The 23670-nt window shown below is 41.5% G+C and overlaps 1 protein-coding gene across 4 annotated transcripts in view; it reads right to left on the bottom strand.

Moving 5' to 3' along the window:
- mapkap1 (MAPK associated protein 1) overlaps nucleotides 1–23670 on the bottom strand; it is a 247585-nt gene that overhangs the window by 200366 nt on the left and 23549 nt on the right. For 2 of the 4 annotated variants that reach the window (XM_078426340.1, XM_078426341.1), the window contains exons 2-4: nucleotides 19261–19585; nucleotides 17763–17852; nucleotides 15904–16052 (exon numbers count right to left, since the gene is read on the bottom strand). In XM_078426340.1, the coding sequence (XP_078282466.1) occupies nucleotides 15904–16052; nucleotides 17763–17852; nucleotides 19261–19519 (498 nt within the window). In that variant the 5' untranslated portion in view covers nucleotides 19520–19585. Of the gene's footprint in view, nucleotides 1–15903; nucleotides 16053–17762; nucleotides 17853–19237; nucleotides 19586–23670 lie in introns of those variants that run through there. The other 2 variants (XM_078426342.1, XM_078426343.1) reach the window with 2 other exon arrangements.

The following is a 23670-nucleotide window of genomic DNA, read 5'->3' as shown; positions in this document are numbered from 1 at the left end:
AATGCATAAGACTGAGGAAGTTTGGCATGTTCAGTTTAGTATAAAGATACACCGTAGAAACAGGCCCTTCAGCCCAACAAGTCCACATTGACTAGCGATCCCCACACACTAACACTATCCTACACACACTTGGGACAATTTACAATTATACCAAGCCAATTAACTTACAAACCCGTACGTCTTTGGAGTCTGGGAGGAAATCAGAGCACCGGAGAAAACCCATGCAGGTAATGGGGAGAACTTACAAACACCATTCAGGTAGTCAAGATCGAACCCGGGTCTTTGGCACTGTAAGGCACCAACTCTACTGCTGCGCCACAGTGCCGCCCATATGTCTCCAAAGCTCTTACAAACTTCTACAGGTGCACTGTAGAAAGCATACTGACGGGTTGCATCACCCCCTGATTTAGGAACAGGCTCTGTCCAGGACCGCAAGAAATTGCAAAGTTGTGGATGTAGCCCAGTCCATCTAACAGACCAGACTCCCCTCCATTGACTCCATCTACACTTTATGCTACCTCGGTAAAGCAACCAATGTAATCAAAGACTTGTCCCACTTTAGTCATTCCTACCTCTCCCTGCTCTAATCAGTCAGAAGGTACAGAAGCTGAAAGCACCTAGCACCAGCCTCTGCCGCTGTTATCAAGCTTCTGAACAGTCCAACTCTCCTCTGCCTCATTGAGAACAGGGGACATTTTCACTGGAGTTGTTACGCTACTATGCTGAGAACTATATTCTACACTCTGGTATCTCCCTCTTTGCTCTATCTACCGTGCTTGTGTTTGGCTTGATTGTATTCATGTATTGTACTATTTAATTTGATTGGATAGCACACAAGCAAAAAAATTCACTGAACACATAACAATAATAAACCTAAACCTTAAATTTTCTTTCAACCTGCTTTTCTGGTTCACCCAAATGCATGCATCCTTTCTTATTGTAACATTAACCAGAGGAAACCACGTTTTACTTTTTGTTTCATTTGCTTTCTAATCTTTTTAAAACTGTTCTGAGATACAATGGGGAAAATGTGGATTTCTAACTGTCAATATATTGCAGTCCCATCTTGTGAGGCAATTCAAATGGCAGACTGTTTGTTACGTACACTGCCCTCCATAATGTATCATTTATTTATTTGCCTCTGTACTCCACAATTTGAGATTTGTAATAGAAAAAAAATCACATGTGGTTAAAGTGCACATTGTCAGAGTTTAAGAAAGGACATTTTTATACATTTTGGTTTCACCATGTAGAAATTACAGCGGTGTTTATACATAGTCCCCCCATTTCAAGGCACCATAATGTTTAGGACACAGTAATATCATGTAAATGAAAGTAGTCATGTTTAGTATTTTGTTGCATATCCTTTGCATGCAATGACTGCTTGAAGTCTGCGATTCATGAATATCACCAGTTGCTGGGTATCTTCTCGTGATGCTCTGCCAGGCCTGTATTGCAGCCATCTTTAGCTTATGCTTGTTTTGGGGGCTAGTCCCCTTCAGTCTCTTCAGCATATAAAAGGCATGCTCAATTGGGTTCAGATTGGGTGATTGACTTGGCCACTCAAGAATTGACCATTTTTCAGCTTTGAAAAACTCCTTTGTTGCTTTAGCAGTATGTTTGGGATCATTGTTTTGCTGTAGAATGAACAGCCGGCCAATGAGTTTTGAGATATTTGTTTGAACTTGAGCAGATAGGATGTGTCTATACACTTTAGAATTCATTATGCTACTACCATCAGCAGTTGTATCATCAATGAAGATAAGCGAGCCAGTACCTTCAACAGCCATACATGCCCAGGCCATAACACCCCACCACCGTGTTTCACAGATGAGGTGGTATGCTTTGGATATTGGGCAGTTCCTTCTCAGAATTCTGTCATCAGCTGTGGAGGTTTTCCTTGGCCAGCCAGTCCCTTTGCGATTAGTAAGCTCACCAGGGCTCCCTTTCTTCTTAATGATATTCCAAACAGTTGATTTTGGTAAGCCTAAGGGTTGGCTGATGTCTCTAACAGTTTTATTCTTGTTTCTCAGTCTCAATGGCTTCGTTGACTTTCATTGGCACAACTTTGGTCCTCATGTTGATAAACAGCAATAAAAGTTTCCAAAGGTGATAAAGACTGGAGGAAAGACTAGGAGCTGAGAGCTCTCTTATACCTGCATTAAGGAGGCAATTAAACACACCTGAGCAATTACAGACACCTGTGAAGCCATGTGTCCCAAACATAATGGTGCCCTGAAATGGGGGGACTATGTATAAACAAAGTTATGATTTCCACATGGTGAAACCTAAATGTTTAAAAATACCCTTTAATAAAATTTGACAATGTGTACATTAACCACATGTGATTTTTTTAAATTACAAATCTCAAATTGTGGAGTACAGAGGCAAATAAATAAATGATGGGTCTTTGTCCCAAACATTATGGAGGGCACTGTATATCACAAAATGGAATCATTTAAAATCAGACAAATTGCCATTGTGCAACATTCTAGATGAAAAAGCAACCAAATAACCATTGCAAATCCATTCATTTATGACATCATAAATTAGCAAACATTTATATAATTAAAACAAAGGCAGGAAACTAATCAGGAGAATAGGCGGCACGGTGGCAGAGCGTAGAGTTGCTGCCTTACAGTGAATGCAGCGCCGGAGACCCGGGTTCGATTCTGACTATGGGTGCTATCTGTACGGAGTTTGTACGTTCTCCCCGTGACCTGCGTGGGTTTTCTCCGAGATCTTCGGTTTCCTCCTGAACTTCAAAGGCGTACAGGTTTGTAGGCTGATTGGCTTAGTAAATGTACAAAAAATGTCCCTAGTGGTAATTGGATGGTGTTAATGTGCGGGGATCACTGGTCAGCGCAGACCCGGTGGGCTGAAGGGCCTGTTTCCGCGCTGTATCTCTAAACATTAAAAAAATAGGCATTGAAGTTATCTTTTCATGATACTCCAAATTCTTGGAAGCAAGAAATCTTCTCCAGCCATCATTATTAACTACAATGAAGTTACACAATTTTTAGTGTGAGCATTGTTGCAGAAACCTCACATTGAACAGTTGTTATATATAAGGCATTACTTGCTTAATTTTACCAAATAGAATTATTAAAACCTATAAAGCTCCGATTTCAGTATTGAGCCGAGTGTTTCTGTCAATTAGGGTTATACAATATAAATACTGTCCAAATTCTTTGCCTAACAGAAGTGGAATGCAAAGATTTTGTTAGCACTTCACATTGCAAAGTGCCTTTAAAAAACATCAACTAGTATATGTTAATTGCTCTTACATTTATCTTAATTTTCACCATGGGCTGTCTAATATGGAGTATTTCCCATATGTTCAAAAACAAATCTAAGTGAGCTGACTCTATCAACACTTGCAAAAAATTAACACAACAGCAATTAGCAGTCTTCAAGTGATTCCCCCTCCCCCATTCTTTCCACTGTTCCATCATAAACTCACAAGTTAACCTATATGAACCAGCGTAATTCCTCTTCCATAGAATGCCTGTCAAAAAGCAAGCTGTCTAATCCCTACCATGTTTTTTGTTAAAATCAGCAGCCTATTTCAGCTCCTGTTGTCAAACATACTTACTTTTTACTACCTTCACTAAGCTCTTCTCAGTTCTATGCTGGGTCATTTACAAAGACACAGAGGCCCACAGAATGAGACCAACTGCAAAAGGAGAAACTATTTACTGTCTTAATATGATTTTATGAACAGAACGATAATTGCCTCATTACACTTTTCAACGCAACTATGCATCACCAAACTATTTCATCAAAAAGCAGCTGGAGGCTGAGGCAGATACACATGTATAATTCTGGAATAAATACTTGGTAAACAACTAAGGATTTAGGCGTCAATTATACACGTTCCATTTATATTAGCTTTCAGTATTATAGCAGGCAACAAACTGCAGAAAAAATACTTAGAACAAATATCCTTTCATCTTTAACGATACACTTCTCACGCGACATGGTTAATTCATCACTTTCAATTGCTATGATCGTCTGCATGAGACCTGTAACCACCAGTGCATCACGCTCAAGTAAAACAGCTGAAAATTCTCTGGAGTTGCAACCCAACTTTCAACAGGAAAAAGTGTGGATTGGATCCCTTAACTGTTTTGTTGAGTTAGTGTGGGGAAATTAAATAAGTTGGAACCCTTAACGTTCCATGCAAAAAAAAATCAGAATTATAAAAACAAACCGAAAATAATCAGATATACTTTTATCTCAACACTATATACATGTGCCGTCCCATATTCCTTGATTTCCTAAATGTTCAAAACTCCATCAATCAGCATCATCAAATATTTGTTTACTTATTAACTGAGCTTTCTCAGTCAGCTTGGTAGAGAATTTCTGAGATTTATCACATCATAGAGTGAAGAAACTTCTTCCCACAGAATGGTTGCATCTTGATATAAAGACCTCCCTGGTTCTCAGCACTCAGCTAGGGAGAATGGGGTTTATATCTACTGTCAGATCACCTCACTCTTCTAAACTGAGTGTCTCTAAAGAATAATGCCCCTTCTCCTGCCTTGGGGTGCAAGTCATCAGGTCTGGAGGATTTATCATCTTACAATCCCTTTCTGATAGGTTGTGTTACTAATGTTAATTTCTTTCATCCAGACTCCACCAGTTGTCCACCATTACTTCTGGGATTTTTCCTTTCCTCTTCCGTGAAGACAAAATACTTAATTTCTGTCGTTTTCTTATTCCCCACTTCCTGCCTATCTGTATGAAACCCACATTACCTTGGGCTAATCTTTTTTCTTTTCACAAATCCTCAGAAGCCTTTTCCATGTCTGCTCATATTTCTCAATCTCATGCTCGATTCCGGTTTCTCCCTCTGTGGGGTTGCTGCTTCTTTTAGCAACATTTTAAACCGTTTCCATTGAAATAATATTGTTGTATTTTTGGGCCAGAAGGAGATATATAAATTTAATGTCAACTATATTAATTCTTAATATTTTAACCATTGCTAACTTAACATACCACGTTAATTTAGTTTTCCTCACTCCCAAGCCATTTCACACCTCATTTCTTTGTTTCAGATTTAAGATCGTTGTTTTATATTGGACAAGATAGCTTTCAATTTTATCAAAAGACCATCATATTAAAGGGCCTAAGGGCCCCTACCTACCACGTTATAAATTAATCCTCTTACTCGATCTACAATACTCTGTCACTTCATTGGTGCTCCAAATACCGAACTGGAAAACCAACTAATCCACTCCAGGAATTTGTGCTGCACACTATTACTACAACTTTGATATATCCCAATTATAAATAGAAAAGAATCCTCAATCATTTTACTACCCGTGTAAGACAGACTTCAAATTCCTGTTCACCACAACTAACTGTGATTAGATAACGATTCCCACCAATTATTTCTTCTACTTATCATTTCTTATCTTCACCCACATAGATATTTCCTTTTAATTTTCTGAAACAAGATCCTACCTACAGACCCATCCCGTATCACAGAGGTGATGTATTTTTCCATCTTGATTCTCTTCCATGACTACATAGCAAAATGAAATCCGCACCTCTGGTCACTAAGCAGTTACATCTCAGCGTGGGTTTTCCACAAGATGCATTAATTTCCATTCTTAATCACCTTATACTAATTTGCATAAGGCTCATGTAGAAATCTCGTGATTACTACTTCTAAAATTCCACTTTTTCATTTAGACCCTTTCTAACCTGTTACATTGATTGCCAAAATTTAATTTTACTCTTACATTTCTTAATCATGCGGATAATGACCCATCAACAATGAAGGAGCAGGGACATATTCATGAATCAGGTTGATGTACAATTTGGACATGTACCATGTGCCTTTTTTTGCCGCCCATGACTCTCTAGAAGGGAGAATTCATCTGAAGGGCACTTATGATGATACCCAGGGGATGACCGTAAATCGTGCCATGGGTAGAACAGTGCCCAAGGTGTCCAGACAATGGCGATAGGATTGGCGTACAAATAACCAGACTGCTTTATCCTAGATAATACTGCAATCTTTCTTCCTGTTCCAGGTTACATCCATCAAGGTGAGAGGAGGCCATTACAATAAGGACTTGCAAAAGAAGGATCTCGAAAAGTCACTATTCCTTCTCTCCAGAGATGCTGCCTGTCCCACTGAGTTACTCCAGCGTTTTAAGTCTACCTTCAATTTAAACCAGCATCTGCAGTTCTTTCCTACACACCTTGCAAAAGGTGGTCAATTTGGGAGAGATTGGAAAGGTTGAAAGACATAATACTAAGCCTCTGGCTAACTGTTTAGTTTAGTTTAGTTTAGAGACACAGCACGGAAACAGGCCCTTCAGTCCACCGGGTCCGTGCCGACCAGCGATCCCCTTACATTAACACTATCCTACACACATGAGGGACATTTTTCACGTTTACCAAGCCAATTAACCTACAAACCTGTACGTCTTTGGAATGTTGGAGGAAATTGAAGATCTTGGAGAAAACCCACGCAGGTCACGGGGAGAATGTAGAAACTCCATACAGATAGTACCCTTAGTCGGGAACGAACTCGGGTCTCTGGCGATGCATTCGCTGTAAGACAGCAACTTTCCCGCTGCGCCACCATGCCGCCCATAATTGTTGAAAGCAAAGATACTAGAGGAACAAGATAGACTACTCGACCCTAAAAACTGCAGTACGTCATGCCATTTTAGTAAACAGAAACATTTAAAAAGAAAAATAACAAAAATCTGAGAATTGATAGATGAGATATATTCTGCATTTTAATGGTATCATCACACATACTGTTCCTCTAAAACACTGATTACACTGCGAGAGGCAAGAGCGAACGGCGGGTTTTGCCTACTAAAATGGCTCCTTTGCGCACTACACTTCAGTATAGGCGATTTCAGCAGTGGTCAATAGACAATAGGTGCAGGAGGAGGCCATTCGGCCCTTCGAGCCAGCTCCGCCATTCAATGTGATCATGGCTGATCATTCTCAATCAGTACCCCGTTCCTGCCTTCTCCCCATACCCCCTGACTCCGCTATCCTTAAGAGCTCTATCTAGCTCTCTCTTGAATGCATTCAGAGAATTGGCCTCCACTGCCTTCTGAGGCAGAGAATTCCACAGATTCACAACTCTCTGACTGAAAATGTTTTTCCTCATCTCAGTTCTAAATGGCCTGCCCCTTATTCTTAAACTGTGGCCCCTTGTTCTGGACTCCCCCAACATTGGGAACATGTTTCCTGCCACTAACGTGTCCAACCCCTTAATAATCTTATACGTTTCGGTCCATCTTGTATGGTCCATCTTGTTCCTCTAGTATCTTCGGTTGAAAGGGTGTTGACATGCCTAATTAAACTGACTTGACCTCCACTATGTTGTTGCAGGAGTTATGGAGATGGTGGGGAAGCGCAAATTAATTGCAAATGGTAAAACACCGACTGAACGACTGGGGAAATATACCATGCATCGTACTGAAGGTCATCAGGCTTGTACTTGTGTGACAGATCTCATGCCACACCAGCTTCTGTTAGGGATCCAGATTTTGATGGATAGCTACTTCAAGACTAAGATCACTTCCTAATGAATTGATCAAATATAGTGGAACACACTGCAATTACTGGCAGAGATCCCCACTTCTATCCACATGTCAACAATCTGCACCTCACATTGCCTACATACTGCATTGCAACACTGACAATACAATGGAAGGGTCTCGACCCGAAACGTCACCCATTCCTTCTCTCCCGAGATGCTGCCTGACCTGCTAAGTTACTCCAGCATTTTGTGAATAAATACCTTTGATTTGTACCAGCATCTGCAGTTATTTTCTTACAATACAATACAATACAATATATCTTTATTATCATTATACAGGGTACAACGAGATTGGGAATGCTCCTTCCATACGATGCAATAAATTAATTAGCTAATCAGTATAAATTTATAGAACCCAGTGAAACAAAATTAGAAACAGTTTAAAACAGAATAAAGTACAAGTAGGTCTGTGCCGGTTCGCTTTTCGATGTGACCATCCGGCTCAGCAGGACCGGTTCATGGCAGCTATGGCCCTGGGGATGAAGCTGTTCCTGAGTCTGGAGGTGCGGGCGTAGAAGGCCTTGTAGCGTCTGCCCGATGGTAGAATTTCGAACAGACTATTTCAGGGATGCGAGGAGTCTTTGTGAATGCTGGTGGCTTTTCTGAGACATTGTGTGTTGTAGATGTCCTCCACGGCTGGTAGCTGTGTTCCGATAGTCTTCTGAGCTCTATGGACTACCCGCTTAAGAGCTCTGCTCTCTGCCTCCGTGCAGCTGAGATACCACACAGGGATGCCATGCGTTAGGATGCTCTCTATGGTGCAGCGGTAGAAGGTCGTCAGCAGCTGTTGGGGCAGACCAGAATTTTTTCGAGTTCTCAGGTAGAACAGTTGTTGCTGCGCCTTCTTGACCAGCGCAGTGGTGTTAGTGGACCATGTGAGATTCTCCGAAATGTGAGCGCCCAGAAACATGAAGCTGGACACTCTCTCCACACTGTCCCCGTTGATAAAGGTCGGAGCGTATTCCCCGTTGTGTAATCTACGGAAGTTGATGAACAGCTCCTTGGTCTTAGAGGTGTTTAGGGACAGGTTGTTATCTGAGCACCAGTCCGCCAGGTTCTGCACCTCCACTCTGTAGTTTGTTTCATCACCGTTGGTGATCAGCCCGATCACCGTTGTGTCGTCTGCAAACTTGATAATGGTGTTGGTGTCGAATGCAGGAACACAGTCGTGTGTGAATAGGGAGAAGAGCATGGGGCTCAAAACACAGCCCTGTGGTGTGCCGGTACTCAGGGTGATAGTGGAGGACAGGTGCGGGCCCATTCTCACTGCCTGCGGTCACTCCATCAAGAAGTCCAGGATCCAGTCGCATAACGACGAGCTGAGGCCTAGCTGGTGGAGTTTGGTGATGAGCTTGGTGGGGATGACCGTGTTGAAGTCAGAGCTATAGTCAACGAAGAGCATCCTCACGTACGTGCCCTGTCTCTCTAGGTGAGTCAGGACAGTGTGAAGAACCAGAGAGATGGCGTCCTCTGTGGATCTGTTTGCCCTGTATTCAAATTGATGCGAATCCAGTGAGGCAGGGATGTTGGATTTGATGTGTGAGAGGACCAGCCTTTCAAAGCACTTCACGATTATAGGAGTTAGGGCAACCGGACAGTAGTCATTCAGGTTGGTGATTTATACATGGATGTATAAAATACCAAGCAAGTGCAAAATCTTATAATGGAGAAGTTATTGATGGAGAAGATATCAGAATAAAACACAGGTGATGGGAGCATCACCTTCCAAAACCAACTTCTATGTTATAGCTGACTCCAGTCCCAGGTAGCCCCAAGATACAAACTAATTGGCAGTATAAATATAAAGCTACTGTTCTGTTGCCACCGACTGAATGATGAAGTGCTTAAAATAAAAACAGGGCAGCTATACATACAGAAAATGGTCAACAGCAAGGCCAGTAGTTGGAAGAATTAACTTGCAGTAGAGTTCCTGCTATTTTTCTCACCGAAGAAGAAAATGTCAGCGGCATTTTTATTGTATTTTTTTAATGAGTACATGCAGCCTCTTGTTCTGCTGGTAGGAAATGAAAATGATCTAGGAAACCATGCTGGGTAAAAATGGGCATGATTGGTTTAAACTGCATAATTTCCAATGGTTTTATTTGTGAATCTACAATGACACAGAACACCAGGAGCCAATTGTACTTCTGCTGGCTTTTTGAAAAGGCTACTTAATAATCCAATTTCCCTCACATGCTCACTTAAGAAAATAGTATGAATGCATGAAATTTGTTTCTAACAACCTATGGAGCACTTTATGTCATCTTACAAAAGCGGACCACATACAAAACACTTGCTTCCATCCACCCTCCCCCCTTCCTCTGGTTACCACAGAAAAAATGCCCGTTTACTTTCTGAATCTTTCATTCTGAACATTTCCAGCAATTCACCAGCGCCGCAACCGCTCTTCCCACGCTTCGCCCACGGCCCGCCCGCCACCGGCTCCTGCCCATGGACCCGCTCTCTGCTCTTTGTCAACAGGTCTACGGATCAGTACGCTTCCTTTGCCCACGGCCCACCCGGCAAGGGCCAGCTCTCTGCTCTCCATCGTTCCCCGCAGTTCGCCGACGAACAACGCTGAACGCACGGGCCACAGGTAAGCGGCTTTCGCCGCCAAGGGGTCCATGGATCGGTAGGGTTGCTGTGCGCACGGTTGTTGCTCGGTGCCGCCGCAGTTGGGTCCCGTTTATGTTTGGGGGGGGGGGGGGTTGGAGTGTGGGGGAAGGGGGAATAGGGGTGGGGAGGTGGGGGAGTGTGGGTGGGGGGAGTAGGGGAAAGGAGGGGGGAGTGGGAGGAATGGGGGTGGAGGGGAGGGGAGGGGGGGTGTGGGGGAAGGAAGGGCAAGTGGGGGTGGGGAGGGGGGGTGGGGTGGGGAGGATGTTCACCGATGCAGGGGAGGCTTTGGGTCCATGGCTCGCTCTGGCTGCAGTGCTGGCGGCATGGGGCAGAGGCGAGAGGCACCCTCTCCCCTTTTCTGTCCCCCTTTGCCCGCCTACGGACCCGGGAGACTCTCCCTGCCCTGCAACGGGCTTCGCCAGTTGGAGAGGGTTGCCGCGCCCACTGGATCGTCAGTTGCAGGAGGGTTGCCCCAGGAGAGGCCCGCAGGAGAGATTGGGACCCACTTGGTCTAGTATATTATTTAAAAATCATCACAACACATTTCTGGAGAATCTCAAATGTCAGAATTACACTATTTTGTTCTTTTCTGGTATTCTGTCAAATATATTTTCAAATTTTGTTTGCACATCAAACCGACTCGCACTCAAGCCCCCAATTTTCCTTTAACCTTATATTGGTTTTTTTATTTCTAAACTTTGAATCTTCTCATACTTTCACTATCTCTCATTGCTTTTAAAATCTGCCCTGTTATTTCTTTGAGTATTTCATTTCAGGAACTAAGTTTATATAAGGCAATAAGTATAGGACATTATTCTTTTCAGCTTCATACAGTCTTAATGTGCCAATTTATGAACATAATTCAAGATGAATAATTCTTAATTCAGTCATGTATTTAATGTCAATTAAACATGAAACTACACCTTTAATCTGATTTTTAAATGGAGCTCAATTTTTAAAGTGACGCTGTAATAAAGTTTTAATTTGTCAATGGATGGATTTATAGATAAAAATATACACATATAGGAAATAAATTATAAGCAACCAACTGATCAAAGCAAAGGTGAAGACAGACCAAATTTAACTTGCCAAAAATATATCTATGTAAGGATTTTAAACAAATTTATGCCATACAGCTTAATCTGTTTGAGATCGGAATTGCAAACATGCTCTACGAGTCCCAATAACACTATTGCATTCGATCCCCTCTGACGGTAAAAACATCAAGTCATTACAAATATTTATCATGTCTGATCAGTCAATAGACAATAGACAATAGGAGGAGGCCATTCGGCCCTTCGAGCCAGCACCACCATTCAATGTGATCATGGCTGATCATTCTCAATCAGTACCCCGTTCCTGCCTTCTCCCCATACCCCCTGACTCTGCTATCCTTAAGAGCTCTATCTAGCTCTCTCTTGGATGCATTCAGAGAATTGGCCTCCACTGCCTTCTGAGGTAGAGAATTCCACAGATTCATAACTCTCTGACTGAAAAGGTTTTTCCTCATCTCAGTTCTAAATGGCCTACCCCTTATTCTTAAACTGTGGCCCCTTGTTCTGGACTCATGTTTCCTGCCTCTAACGTGTCCAACCCCTTAATAATCTTATACGTTTCGATAAGATCTCCTCTCATCCTTCTAAATTCCAGTGTATACAAGCCAAGTCGCTCCAGTCTTTCAACATATGACAGTCCCGCCATTCCGGGAATTAAACTAGTAAACCTACACTGCATGCCCTCAATAGCCTTACCTTGTCTTACCAAATACATGAAGATCCTATCTCTCAATCCCCTCCAGTAATTTCCCCGCCACCAGTGCAAGGCTCACTCCCCTGAGTTTGGTAGCTCACCTCTGCTGCCCCCAAGGACATTAGTCATCTATTAGTCATTATATTGAGTCATCTTCCAGTCTTCTTATGGCCAAGAAAATACAAAGCCACTGCCAGAGATCCCAGCAATCTTTTCCCTTGCTTCCCATAATATCCAAGGATGCAACCTGACAGACCCCAAGGATTCAGTCACTTGTGGGTGTTTTGAGAGCTCCAACATCACCGGCATCATGTTGTAATGCTCCAAGATATCACTGCTTCTTCCCCTGCTTCTTCCCCTGAACTAACTACCATGTCCTTCTCTGTAAAACAAAGCAAAAGTAGGCCTCTCCCATGGCTCCCCACACAGATAACAGAATGATCCTTAACTCAATTTACTCTCTCCCTAGCTACCACTTTACTCACTATATTTATAAAATCTTTTAGGCTTTACCTTATTTACCCTCCTAGTTCCTTTCCACAGCCTTTTTGCTCTCCTAGTTTCCTTCTGAGGTGCACCCTCACTCCTCAGGAATCTCACAATCCCAGCTGACATGTGCCGTTTTCTTGACCAGACTTTCAACATCCCTCATCAATCAGGGATGGACCTCTCATCCTGCCAGCCTTACCCTTCCCCAATAAGCACATGCTGGCCCTGAACACTTCCTATCTTACTTTTAAAAACCTCCCACTTGGAGGCTTTCCATTACCAGCTTCACCCAGTGAAATTGGAGTTCTTGTCTGATGCAAGTGAAATTAACGTTGCCCCAATTTAGGAATTTAACTCAAGGACAATTTCAATCTTTTTACATGTTAGCTTAAAACTAATAGAATTACGGTCACTGGTCAAAAGTCAAGTGTAGCTCCTTCTCTGGTCGGCCACCTAAATTGTTTTTAAAAAACTCGCCTGGTCGCACACAACTAATTCTGTCCTATCGAACTCCTTTGCACCAAATCAATCCCAGTCCATATTGGGGAAGTTAAAAACCATTTACTGTTACAACGTTTTATTCCTATATCCATCCGTGAATTCGCCATGGAGATGTTATTCTAATTCCCACCACCTATTGGGTAGTCTATGGTATAATCCCATTAAAGTGATCTATTTTTATTAGCAAGCTCAACTAATGCCTCGCTGGACATCCCCACGTGATATAATCTCCATGTTGCTGTGACATTCTCTCTCATCAATAATTTCACTCCCCTTCCTCTTCTGCCATGCCAAAAGTATCAATGCTCCAGAACATTCAGCTGCCCATCCCTTAACCATGTTCCCATAATAGCTGTCACATCCTATCCTATGGTCTGATCTCCTGTACGCGTTATATAAATGATATACTTAAGTTATAAAACCAATGACAAAAACTGAATATGGAGCTTGGTCTCAAGGTATACACAATTTCCTAATAATCTCAGCTGATTTCATGTTGAAATGTTCCAAATATTGTTTAAAATCTAATGAGCAGTTGAAGGAACTACAGTAAAGCACACTATCAAATTCAGTTTGAGTCAATCCATAGCAGTAAAACAAAAGATTCCTTGGTACAGTGTGCGATGCATACGCACCATTCGCTGTCCTTAAAATTGGCAACACAAGAACGCAATGGAAATGTGAAGCCATTAGTACAAAACATTATAATGGGCAAGGTCTGAGAATAAATCTGGAAAGCAAACGTGCAATTTAAACACAAATCTAGAAGCTCGAGTCAACAATTACCTGCTCTGTCACAGAAGCCTCCTGTGTACTTGCCGATTTGATAAATTCAACTTGACTTGCAATATAATCACCACACGACTGATCTAATGCGAACACCAAATTGTGAACTACTTACAGTAAAAAATACATGATACCTTTAATACTTTCACAAAAAAGACGACATTTCAAATTTATTTTTATATTTCAGTATTTCCCATTATTTTTCCATACTTTTTCGCTCTGAAAATACTTCATTTTGCTCACTCACCGTAAAGTTCTTTCATTGACAGAAAAAGTGCTTTACCTCACCCATTGTAAGAGTTCCAATGAGATCAACTGCTTAGTCTGCTTGATTACATCAATGTTCATTGAAAACAGGGATCCCCTGACAGCTGATGACATTTTACAAGTGATGATGTGAAAGGGGACATCCAATGTGACAGATTATAACATCCATGTGGACAGTGAACACCGCTGACACCTTATCATCGACTCCCGGTCTATTTTTCCAGAAAATTAAATAACTAGCCTCGTATTAGAATATAGACATGGAATACAGGTGCCATTCGGCCGTTCGAGCCAGCATCGCCATTCAAAATGATCATGGCTGATCATCCAAAATCAGTCCCCCGTTCCTGCTTTTTTCCCCATATCCCTTGATTCCCTTATAAGAGCTAAATCTAACTCTCTCTTGAAAATATCCAGTGAATTGGCCTCCACTGCCTTCTGCGCCAGAGAATACCACAGATTCACTCTCTGGGTGAAAAGGTTTTCCCTCATCTCAGTCCTAAATGGTTTACTCCTTATTCTTAACCTGTGACCCCTGGTTCTGGACTCCAACATCGGGAACATTTTTCCTGCATCTACCCTGTCCAATCCTCTGATCCCCTCTCATCCTTCTATGTCTATGTTTTCTACATGCAGCGAATGGAGGGATACTGTTCCTGTGTAGGCAGAGATTAGTTTAACTTGGTATCATGTTCAGCATGGACATTGTGAGCAGAAGGACCTGTTCCTGCGCTGCATTGTTTTCTATGTAGAGTTAATGTCTAACCTTGCATGTAAGACGACGGGAAGCATGCTTTTTTTGTCTCAGACAGGCAAATTAGAATACAGCATCTGTGCACATTCCGACAATAGTCTAGTTTCTCAAAAAATTAAACACTGGTCCCAATTTGACACAAGGATGAAACATAGATTTCTCGTTTCATAACATCACTGATAAAAATATCATCCACTACACAATGCAAGTGACAGCATCTTCTAAAAACTACACAATTGCTTTCAGCTGCAGCTTTGCCTCACAGCCAGTTCAGATTTATGCCTAATGCTAATTGTAAAGTATAATAGGTTAGGAACTGAGCTCTTTGTGGCTAAATGATTGTTTGATTAGTTTAACGATTGGCTGCTCAGCCAACTTCATATCATTACCGAGTGATACAAGGAACCCTTGGAGATCAGATTAAAAAGGATAGTTCACGGCATGGATACCATCAAATCTTATCCTCCAACTCTTTTAGAGATCAGTATTGAGGGTGAAGATAGTCACAAAAAGCTGGAGTAACTCAGCAGGACAGGCGGCATCTCTGGAGAGAAGGAATGGGTGGTTTTGGGTCGAGACCCTTCTTCAGACAGCAAAGCATTCATCATACATATTTGTAAAATTATTTTACTGAGTGTTGAATAAAAATCCACAAGATATTTGTAGCTTAATTCATTCATTATTAAGCAAATAGTTTGAATTGAATTCAAAGGCAGTAAAGTGAATTATTCTAAAGTTATTAAATAACAAAACAGTTTACACAAGGTTGGGCTGCATACAAAAAAAATAATGTCGATTGTGAATTTGCTTAATGAGGAATATTTCCTTTCAACTAATTTTAGCAGACTTGTGAATACAATTATGATCTTACTAATGGTACACAGAGGAAATCACCCAAGACTTATGTATTTAACTATTCTGCTTTGGAGGAATAACTAGTCAGCAGGCTCATCAAATGAAAGACAAAAAGCAATCCAACGCTGATCTTGTCGATTCTTAATTTACTTAATGACCACCTCCACTCCTCAAAAGTAGTGACCAACTAACTGCTTGTTATCTAACAATCTTGATTATTTGGTGGTACTTTTGATTGTTTTATATACAAATGAGACATCGATGAACAAGAATGCAGTGTAAAATGCTATCCTGCACCCACCTTGCCATCAAATTTGGAATACTCATTGAATGGGTTGTTCAGCTGCTGTGGACAGTGTTCAAGTCGTACAGAAAGCATAGATGATGTTCCGGTAGTCAGTGGTTTTGCACGGAAGTCCTTCTTTTCAAACAAGCAGCCGAGTTCTTCAGCTGAAATAGCAAGAACCACTTCTCAATAATCAATCACTACTAAATTACCGATGAGATTTTAAAAAATTCTCCTGTCTTGACAGTGATGTCCTGGTGCTATAATGCAACAATTAAAACAGAACACAGTTTACTTTTTTCTCATGTGGCTCAACTTGAATAAAGCGCTGCATGGATCTATTCCCTGCCACCTTCATAAGAGCAAGACAATGGGTGCAAGTCTGTCTCAGACTTAGGAACCCAAAAGGCAAGTGACAAAGGCACTGAGGGCAGGCTTCATCAAATAAATGAAGTTTGTAAATTAGAAAATAATAAAAATAAAAGTTATGATAAAAGGTTTATATGGATAACTAATTTCCATGTGATGAAAATTCTATTCAAGCAGCATTTATAGCTCACTCCAAAAAGGATACTCTATGATAAATTTGCTATTAACTTGTGCCAAATCCATTTAACTTTTAATCCTTTGCATTATGAAAGAATTAACTATACTTCTAAGAATGAAGTTCAACATAGAATTAAATTAATTTGAATGGAATTCATGGCGAACATAATTCAAGATAACATAAAATGCAGATAAAAGTGTTCATGTTCTTGTTATGTGCCCGCTATTTCTTTCCTGAATTGAAATTTCAGATGCCCCACCTCTATAAAGTATCCCATAACACTGCTTCGGGAAGTTTCAAGTTGACTTTATTCATGCCATGCATTTTACATTGATGCTATTCATTGTGTTTCTGCTCCACGGTCATGATTTCTAAAGCCAAATCCATGAAAATGGACACTGGTGTTGTCAGGATGAGAAGAATAGATGGCAATTAATGAAGCTTCATAGTGATGGGAAATTTACTAACTGAGTGACTAGAGCAGTGACCACTCTTTTGGTGTCGTGAACCATCAACTGCGGACATCTGAGAAAAAAATTAACCAATTAAAGAAATAAAATTAGCAACCTTCTGAAACTTTGCAATGGACTAACCTTTCAAATTGATCCTGCATATCACACTTTCTATAAAATGTTCAAATACTAACTACCTTGAAAGTACAATTCAAGTTGAGAGCGCTTTACAATCTTGTACCTCTTTAATTACTGTTGAATAACTAAAACGAAATCATCACTGTTTCTACCAATAGAAAATCAAGGAGAAGTTTTTTAGCATTAGTATTCACTGTACTTTTCAATCATATTCTTTCTTGCACCCACCACATATACTGTGTAAAAATATGCTGCAGTACTTTCTTTGAGGCATTAACTTAATTTACCAATAGCAATGATCAAAACTGACTTGATATTGAATTATTTGCTTAAACAGTACAACTGAACAGAGAGCCAGGTTTGATCCTGAATACAAGTGCTGTCTGAACAGAGTTTGCATGTTCTCCCCATGACCACGTGTGTTTTCTCCGGGTGCTCCGGTTTCCTGCCACACTCCAAAGACGTACACGTCTGTATGTTAATTTGGCTTTGGAAAAAAATAGTAAATTGTCTAACGTGTAGGATAGTGTTAGTGTGCGGGGATCGCTGGTCGGCGTGGGCCGAAGTGCCCGTTTCCGCACTTTATCTCTAAACTAAGAATAATGCATTCACAGAGCCGCTGAGTTTCTCCAGCAGTTTTTCTTTCCTCTGAATACTGCATTCAATTAACTTCAAAAGTTTTTACTAAGCTCCTGTGCAAGTTTAAATTGTACATGAGCGCTCAATATATGCTTTACCTGAAAGTATAGCGTTTCTCTCTTTCCACTGAACATTTTTGCATTTAATCTGATTTTGTCGTTCTTTTCGTAATCGTTCAAGCCTTTGAGCTGCAAAAAAAAACGGGTTTTTAAAAAAAAAATCCCCCAAAAAAATCTTTGTCCTGGGAACTCAGCAATAAAAGTGTCATAATGAAATACAATTACACATTTTAAATGGGTATTTTATATTGTATTATAACTGTGTCAAACGCTCATAAATTTTCAAAGATGACACCACAGCTATGCAAATACCAACAAAATTCTGAAAGTGTCCATGATTAATAATTGAATTTAAAAGACATAAAACATTAATAGAGCCCATAAAGAGTTTCAACAGTGCAGGGAATATTAAAATGTAAAAACATGTGTGATTAATAATCTGGTTCACAACTATAAATCATTAATAATGTTTCTTCCCGAAATGTTAATGGTTAGTAAAAGTCAATTGACTATCAGATTACAAGGAATAAAATTATTACCTGGGTTTTCTTAAACTCAAAAGTGAACTGAATTTCTTGTTCAGTGTTTTATTCTTTTACGATCAAACTAAAATACCATTGGACTGTGTGTCTGGAATAGGGTTAAGTGTTCTGATTTGGACCTGAGGAAGTGCAGCTCATTTTTCTTGCATTAATGTTGCACACCCAATAGGTTTCAACATTAGGGAACAAAAGGGGTATTGGATTGTGCTTCCTCTCCCATGAGAGACATTTCCTCAACTTTTTTGAATTATGAACCATTTTTCTGAGTAGGATTTTTTTTAAGAGAGAGGAAAAACTATCCGTAATCTTGCTGACTAGGACACTGAATTGCAGAGGCAGAGTTTAAGTTGAAAGCTTCAAAAATTACTTGTTGGAAATCTCAACGTCTAATACAACTGAGAATTTAGCAACAATTTTTACGGAATAGGTTGAATGTACCAAGACAATTATAAAATCCAATATGATCTAAATTACATATTTTGGATTAGTAAGTTGCACATTGTTTTCCAGAAAAGGATGTTACTGAACTAATCTAACACAGAGTGGAGGAATGGGTGGAGTGGACAGAACATCCACAAGAAAAATCACTTGTTATTCAGCAGCAAGCCAGAATCCTGCAGGGAAAATAATCAAGTGTCTACTTCAATGTCATCAACAGCAAAACAAGCATCTTCTTGGTCATGTGATACAACCTGCCACACAAACCTTGTGTGAACCCCCGCCCTCCCCCACTCAATGTCAGCTTTTTCAAACTAGGAAAAATGTCATGTCCCAAATTCTTATTTATTACAAGACTAATAACCTATTTTATCAGTTTACACTGTTGTGTATTTTTCTAGTTTAACCAAAATACCAATTTTGATTCAAAACAATTGTACCATGTGGAATCGGCACATCAAGATTACTGAGCTTTACTGTGCAGTTATGGAAATAAAATGAACACATTACAGACCAATAACACTTCTTACTCACCCAAGATGCATTTAGGGTTTTACCTGTGTTTGATCGCCTCCGAATACCAAAATCCCAGCTTGAGGTAATGTCAACTGATTGCGAGTAGTCATAGCCCTGAGTTTTACCACTCCCTTCCCCCTGCACTTTTGTCCTGAAATTGCTGGATACAGGAGCGTACATTTTCTCCATGTCAACATCATGGTCAATGAGAACCATTTCACACATCCCCGTGTCATCACTTGTGACATGTGACTGACGGATGTGAGCCAGGATAATGGCAGGGTTGTCCAGAAAGGCCATTCTTTTGATGAAGCAGCTTCTTCTAAAGTTATTTTCTCTCTTCCATGTTACATCCTGAAAGCCGAGCTGAAAATACACAAAATGCTTGGGATAAATTTGCAAATTATTGCAACTGGTTGCAAATCAAGATTTTGATGAAGACTGACACAAAAAGCTGGAGTAACACAGTGGGTCAGACAGCATCTCTGGAGAAAAAGGAATAGGTGACATTTTGGGTCGTGACCCTTCTACAGACTGAAGACTGCTCTTTCTGCCCAACAATCATCTTCAGGTTGACACACCGATCAACAATTTGGAATTCTTGGGGTAAAACATTTACAGCAATTTCAGATACAAGAATGTTCTTTGCAGAAAAGAAAACAAACTTGAAAATCACATTTTGGCTATTTATTCATCACGCTTGACTATTCATTTTTCTTGCACACACACACACACGTGCAGAAAATCATATTTTTTACTAGTCCCTTTACAATTAGAGAGAACCTGGCTGACTTGCTTGTACTCTCATGCTCCCCACAGGTTGAAAGATGCATGCATGTCAATTCTTCGAGTGTGGGAAAGCGGAATAACTGTTCTAATTTGTTTCATTGGGTTGTTTAAATTAATACTGACCAGCTAATTAATTTATTGCATCCTATGGGAGGCGCATTCCCAATCTCATTGTACCCCTGTACTATGACAATAAAGATATATTGTATTGTATGGTATTGTATTGTTGGCTACACGTTGTAGGCTAGCGGTGTGCACAAATATCAAATAAAATAAACCTCAATGTGCTCCATGATTGAACCCAAGGCTTTACTACAGAGTTGACATACACATGCATGTCAAACCACTCATTGTAACCCCACCCATCCAAGAGGCCACAACCACCCCTCTCCAGGAATATTTCTTGTCACTGAATAATCTCACTCTTTGCACCATTAGCACCAATAGGTCAAATGCAGCAAAAAAATAAATCTGCGAGCTATCGGCGATTGGAGGCAGACTTTTACCTAGATTTAAATATGAAGCCAAGGCACTGAATGCTGTGCTCCATATTGTGGCCAAAGGGATTCATATGGATGTCTGCTTCACAGATCGCATGAAGATGGTGGGCCAAAGGACCAGAGCCTGATGTATGACCCCCTGGTTCAGGTACACTGGCTCACCGGGGCGGTTAACCCTTTGAATGGGAGAACCTGCCATCTTGCAACTCCTTACTATTATTCTGTTCAGCCAATGTTATCTGGGAGATTGCAATTGCTCAAGTTACTAATATTGAATCCAAAGTACCTGCAATGGTTTGATTTTCCAACCCAACTTTAACAATTGAAACAATAACTGGACATCTGTTTGGGTGCAATTGACTACAAATCATGGACTCAGCGCAATTTCCTTTCCATTCCAGATTTTCTTTTCTTTCAACAAAAGGGAGTTGGGTGAATGCATTACATTCATTTAGGGCAAGCAGTGGCCAAAGGTGCAATTTATGTGGAATAATGTAATAATGAAGTCAGCTACACCAATCTTGTATTAAGATAAACTAAATTTAGATCAACTGGTCTATTCTTACCTTCATAATCTGGAAGTCTATTGACAACCAAATAGTTTTTCCACCTTGCCACAACATTGCTCAATTCCCTTCTCCCTCAGGGCACTGACAATTCAAGGGTCATCTACTTCAACCATATGTAGTGGCTGTTATGTTTAAGCTCTCACTAAGCACGTGTTATTCTACAACTGAATACTTCTCGCTATAGTTAATCAACTCGGAATTAGAGTAATATACAGCACAAACTACGCCACTAGAAATCTATTTACACTAATCCCATTTGCCAGCAGTTAATCTGCAGCCTACAATGTCTTGGCAATTCATGTGCATGTCCAGGTGCTGCTCAAGCTTTGTGAGAATACCTGCCACCATCATCTTCAGCCAGTGCACTGTAGATTGCACCCACTCTTGGTGAAAAAAATAACTTCCTCAGATCACCTTTAAAGTGATCTCTCGCCTTAAGCCAGACCTCCCAACATTTGATTTTACAAATTCAGAATTTTGATGTCCAAAATTCAGAATTTTACATCAAAATGCATTATATGGCGCGTAATGCAACTTTTCAGCAAAATAAGTATGCACGCCAAATGCACGTACGCGTTGCACTACATTCATGTGTGATAAACGACTATTAATTCCAACAGTCTGGAGTTCTTGGATTACATGTACAATGTCAGGCCTATCATGAGTATAATTGTTTTGTTTTGTTTTCTCTATTTTGCTATTTCCTTACACAAAATGTATGACTAAGTTATGAAGAAAGAGTTTCATTTAAAAATGCACATACCTAATTTCATTGAAGACATACTTGCTCCAGTGGTCAACAGCAAATCACAACAGTCCATGCGCCCCCACCCCCACTCCTCCCCCCACCCTCCTTTCCCCCGACTCCCGCCCCCCCCACTCCCACCCACTCCCACCTACCCCCCTCTCCCGCCCTTCCCTCCCCACCTTTTCCCCCCACCTCGAATCCCCCTCCCTCCCCACCCCCCTTCCCTCCTATCCTCCCCCACCCACCCCCACTCCCCTCCTCCCCTGCCGCCCTACCCCACACCCCATCCCCTCTCAACATCAACGGGCCTCACGCTACGCAGCGAGGCAAGCCCAGCGGCGAGGCCAGGACGGGGCCAGCGGCGAGGCCGAGGCCAGCGGCGAGGCGAGGCCGGGCCGTGCCAGCGATGAGGCGAGGCCAGCGGCGGGGCGGGGCAGGGCCAGAGGCAGGGCGAGCGGCGAGGTATGTGTTTTGCGGAAAAATGTGAGGTGAAATCGGAATGGCGGAAATGAAATAAGAAAGCGGAATCTTTCCGCCAAATTCGGACGGGTTGGGAGGTCTGCTTAAGCCCATGTCTTACACAGAAAGCCGGGTGAAATTTACCTACCCTACTCTTGCCTCTCAAATGTTTGTACCATGATCGGGTCCCCTCTACCTTCTGCGCTCCAAGGAAAACAAACCAAGACAAACCAACTTCCATTTGTAATTGAAACCCAAGAAAGCATATTGTTCTGTATTGTAAACGGACAGCAGGATTTTATAAAGATGAAACAGTCGGGTGTTTTGCTGGCCTCCATTCATTTGTAACCAATGGATCGAAATCTTCCTGAATTAAAACCTCACTTATTTGCACTCTGCAAATAAACATAGCACAAAAAGTAAGGAAATTTGTGTTTGGTAGATTATTTCTTTGTTGTAACAATGCTTCTTGGCAATAAATCTTACACCGTTGGAAAGCCTGTTTATTTCCCTTTTAAATGGTGCCACATTTGTAAGGAACATGCATTTGTGGGATGAGCAGCAGAGCTGAGTATTTGGGTTGCGCCCATGAAAAATTTGCCAAGTCTTCTCTGCCAATACCAAACAGCTTATACTGCTGTTGCTATTGACTCTTGTTTTGAGCTTCTGGTACCCCCAGGTGCTGACAATCAGGTGCCTGCTACAGTGGTCAGTAGGTGTCTGCTCCAAGAATCGGCATGCCACGTTTGACTGATCTGGATAGGGCCCGTGCGATAGGGCAACTTCAAGCTGGTGTTCCACAAAACCAAGTTGCGGCATTATTTGGAGTGAGCCCTAGTACCATGTCCAAAGTGAAGGCCAAGTTCCATATAACGGGGGATGCCAGAGACAGGCCGCGAAGTGGGCGTCCCAAGAAGACGACACCCGAAGAAGACCGTATCCTCACCCTGTCAGCACTTAGGAACCGTAGGCTGTCTTCTACAGATTTGCAGTCAAGGTTTGCAGGACGATATGGCCGACGGCTCTCTGCCCAGACAATTCGGAACAGACTGCACGCAGCCGATCTCTGGTCTCATAGGGCTGCCAGGAGGCCTGCCATGACTGCCCTTCACCGTCAGGCCCGTTTGCGCTGGTGTCGGCAACACGTGCACTGGAACCTGAACATGTGGAGGAACGTTATGTTCAGCGATGAGTCCAGATTCTGCCTACGGCAGTTGGATCATAGGGTCAAAGTGTGGAGAAGACGCGGAGAACGCTATGCTGATTGCTGCACCGATAGAGTAACATCTTTTGGTGGAGGCAGTGTGATGGTGTGGGGCGGCATCTCCCTCACTGGCAAAACGAGGCTTGTCATCATTGGAGGCAATCTCAATGCAGAGAGATATC

Source organism: Rhinoraja longicauda, chromosome 31 (genome assembly GCF_053455715.1).
Source record: "Rhinoraja longicauda isolate Sanriku21f chromosome 31, sRhiLon1.1, whole genome shotgun sequence".
NCBI lineage: Eukaryota > Metazoa > Chordata > Chondrichthyes > Rajiformes > Arhynchobatidae > Rhinoraja > Rhinoraja longicauda.
Note: the sequence above shows the minus strand (reverse complement) of the source record. Positions and strands in the feature narration are given on the sequence as shown.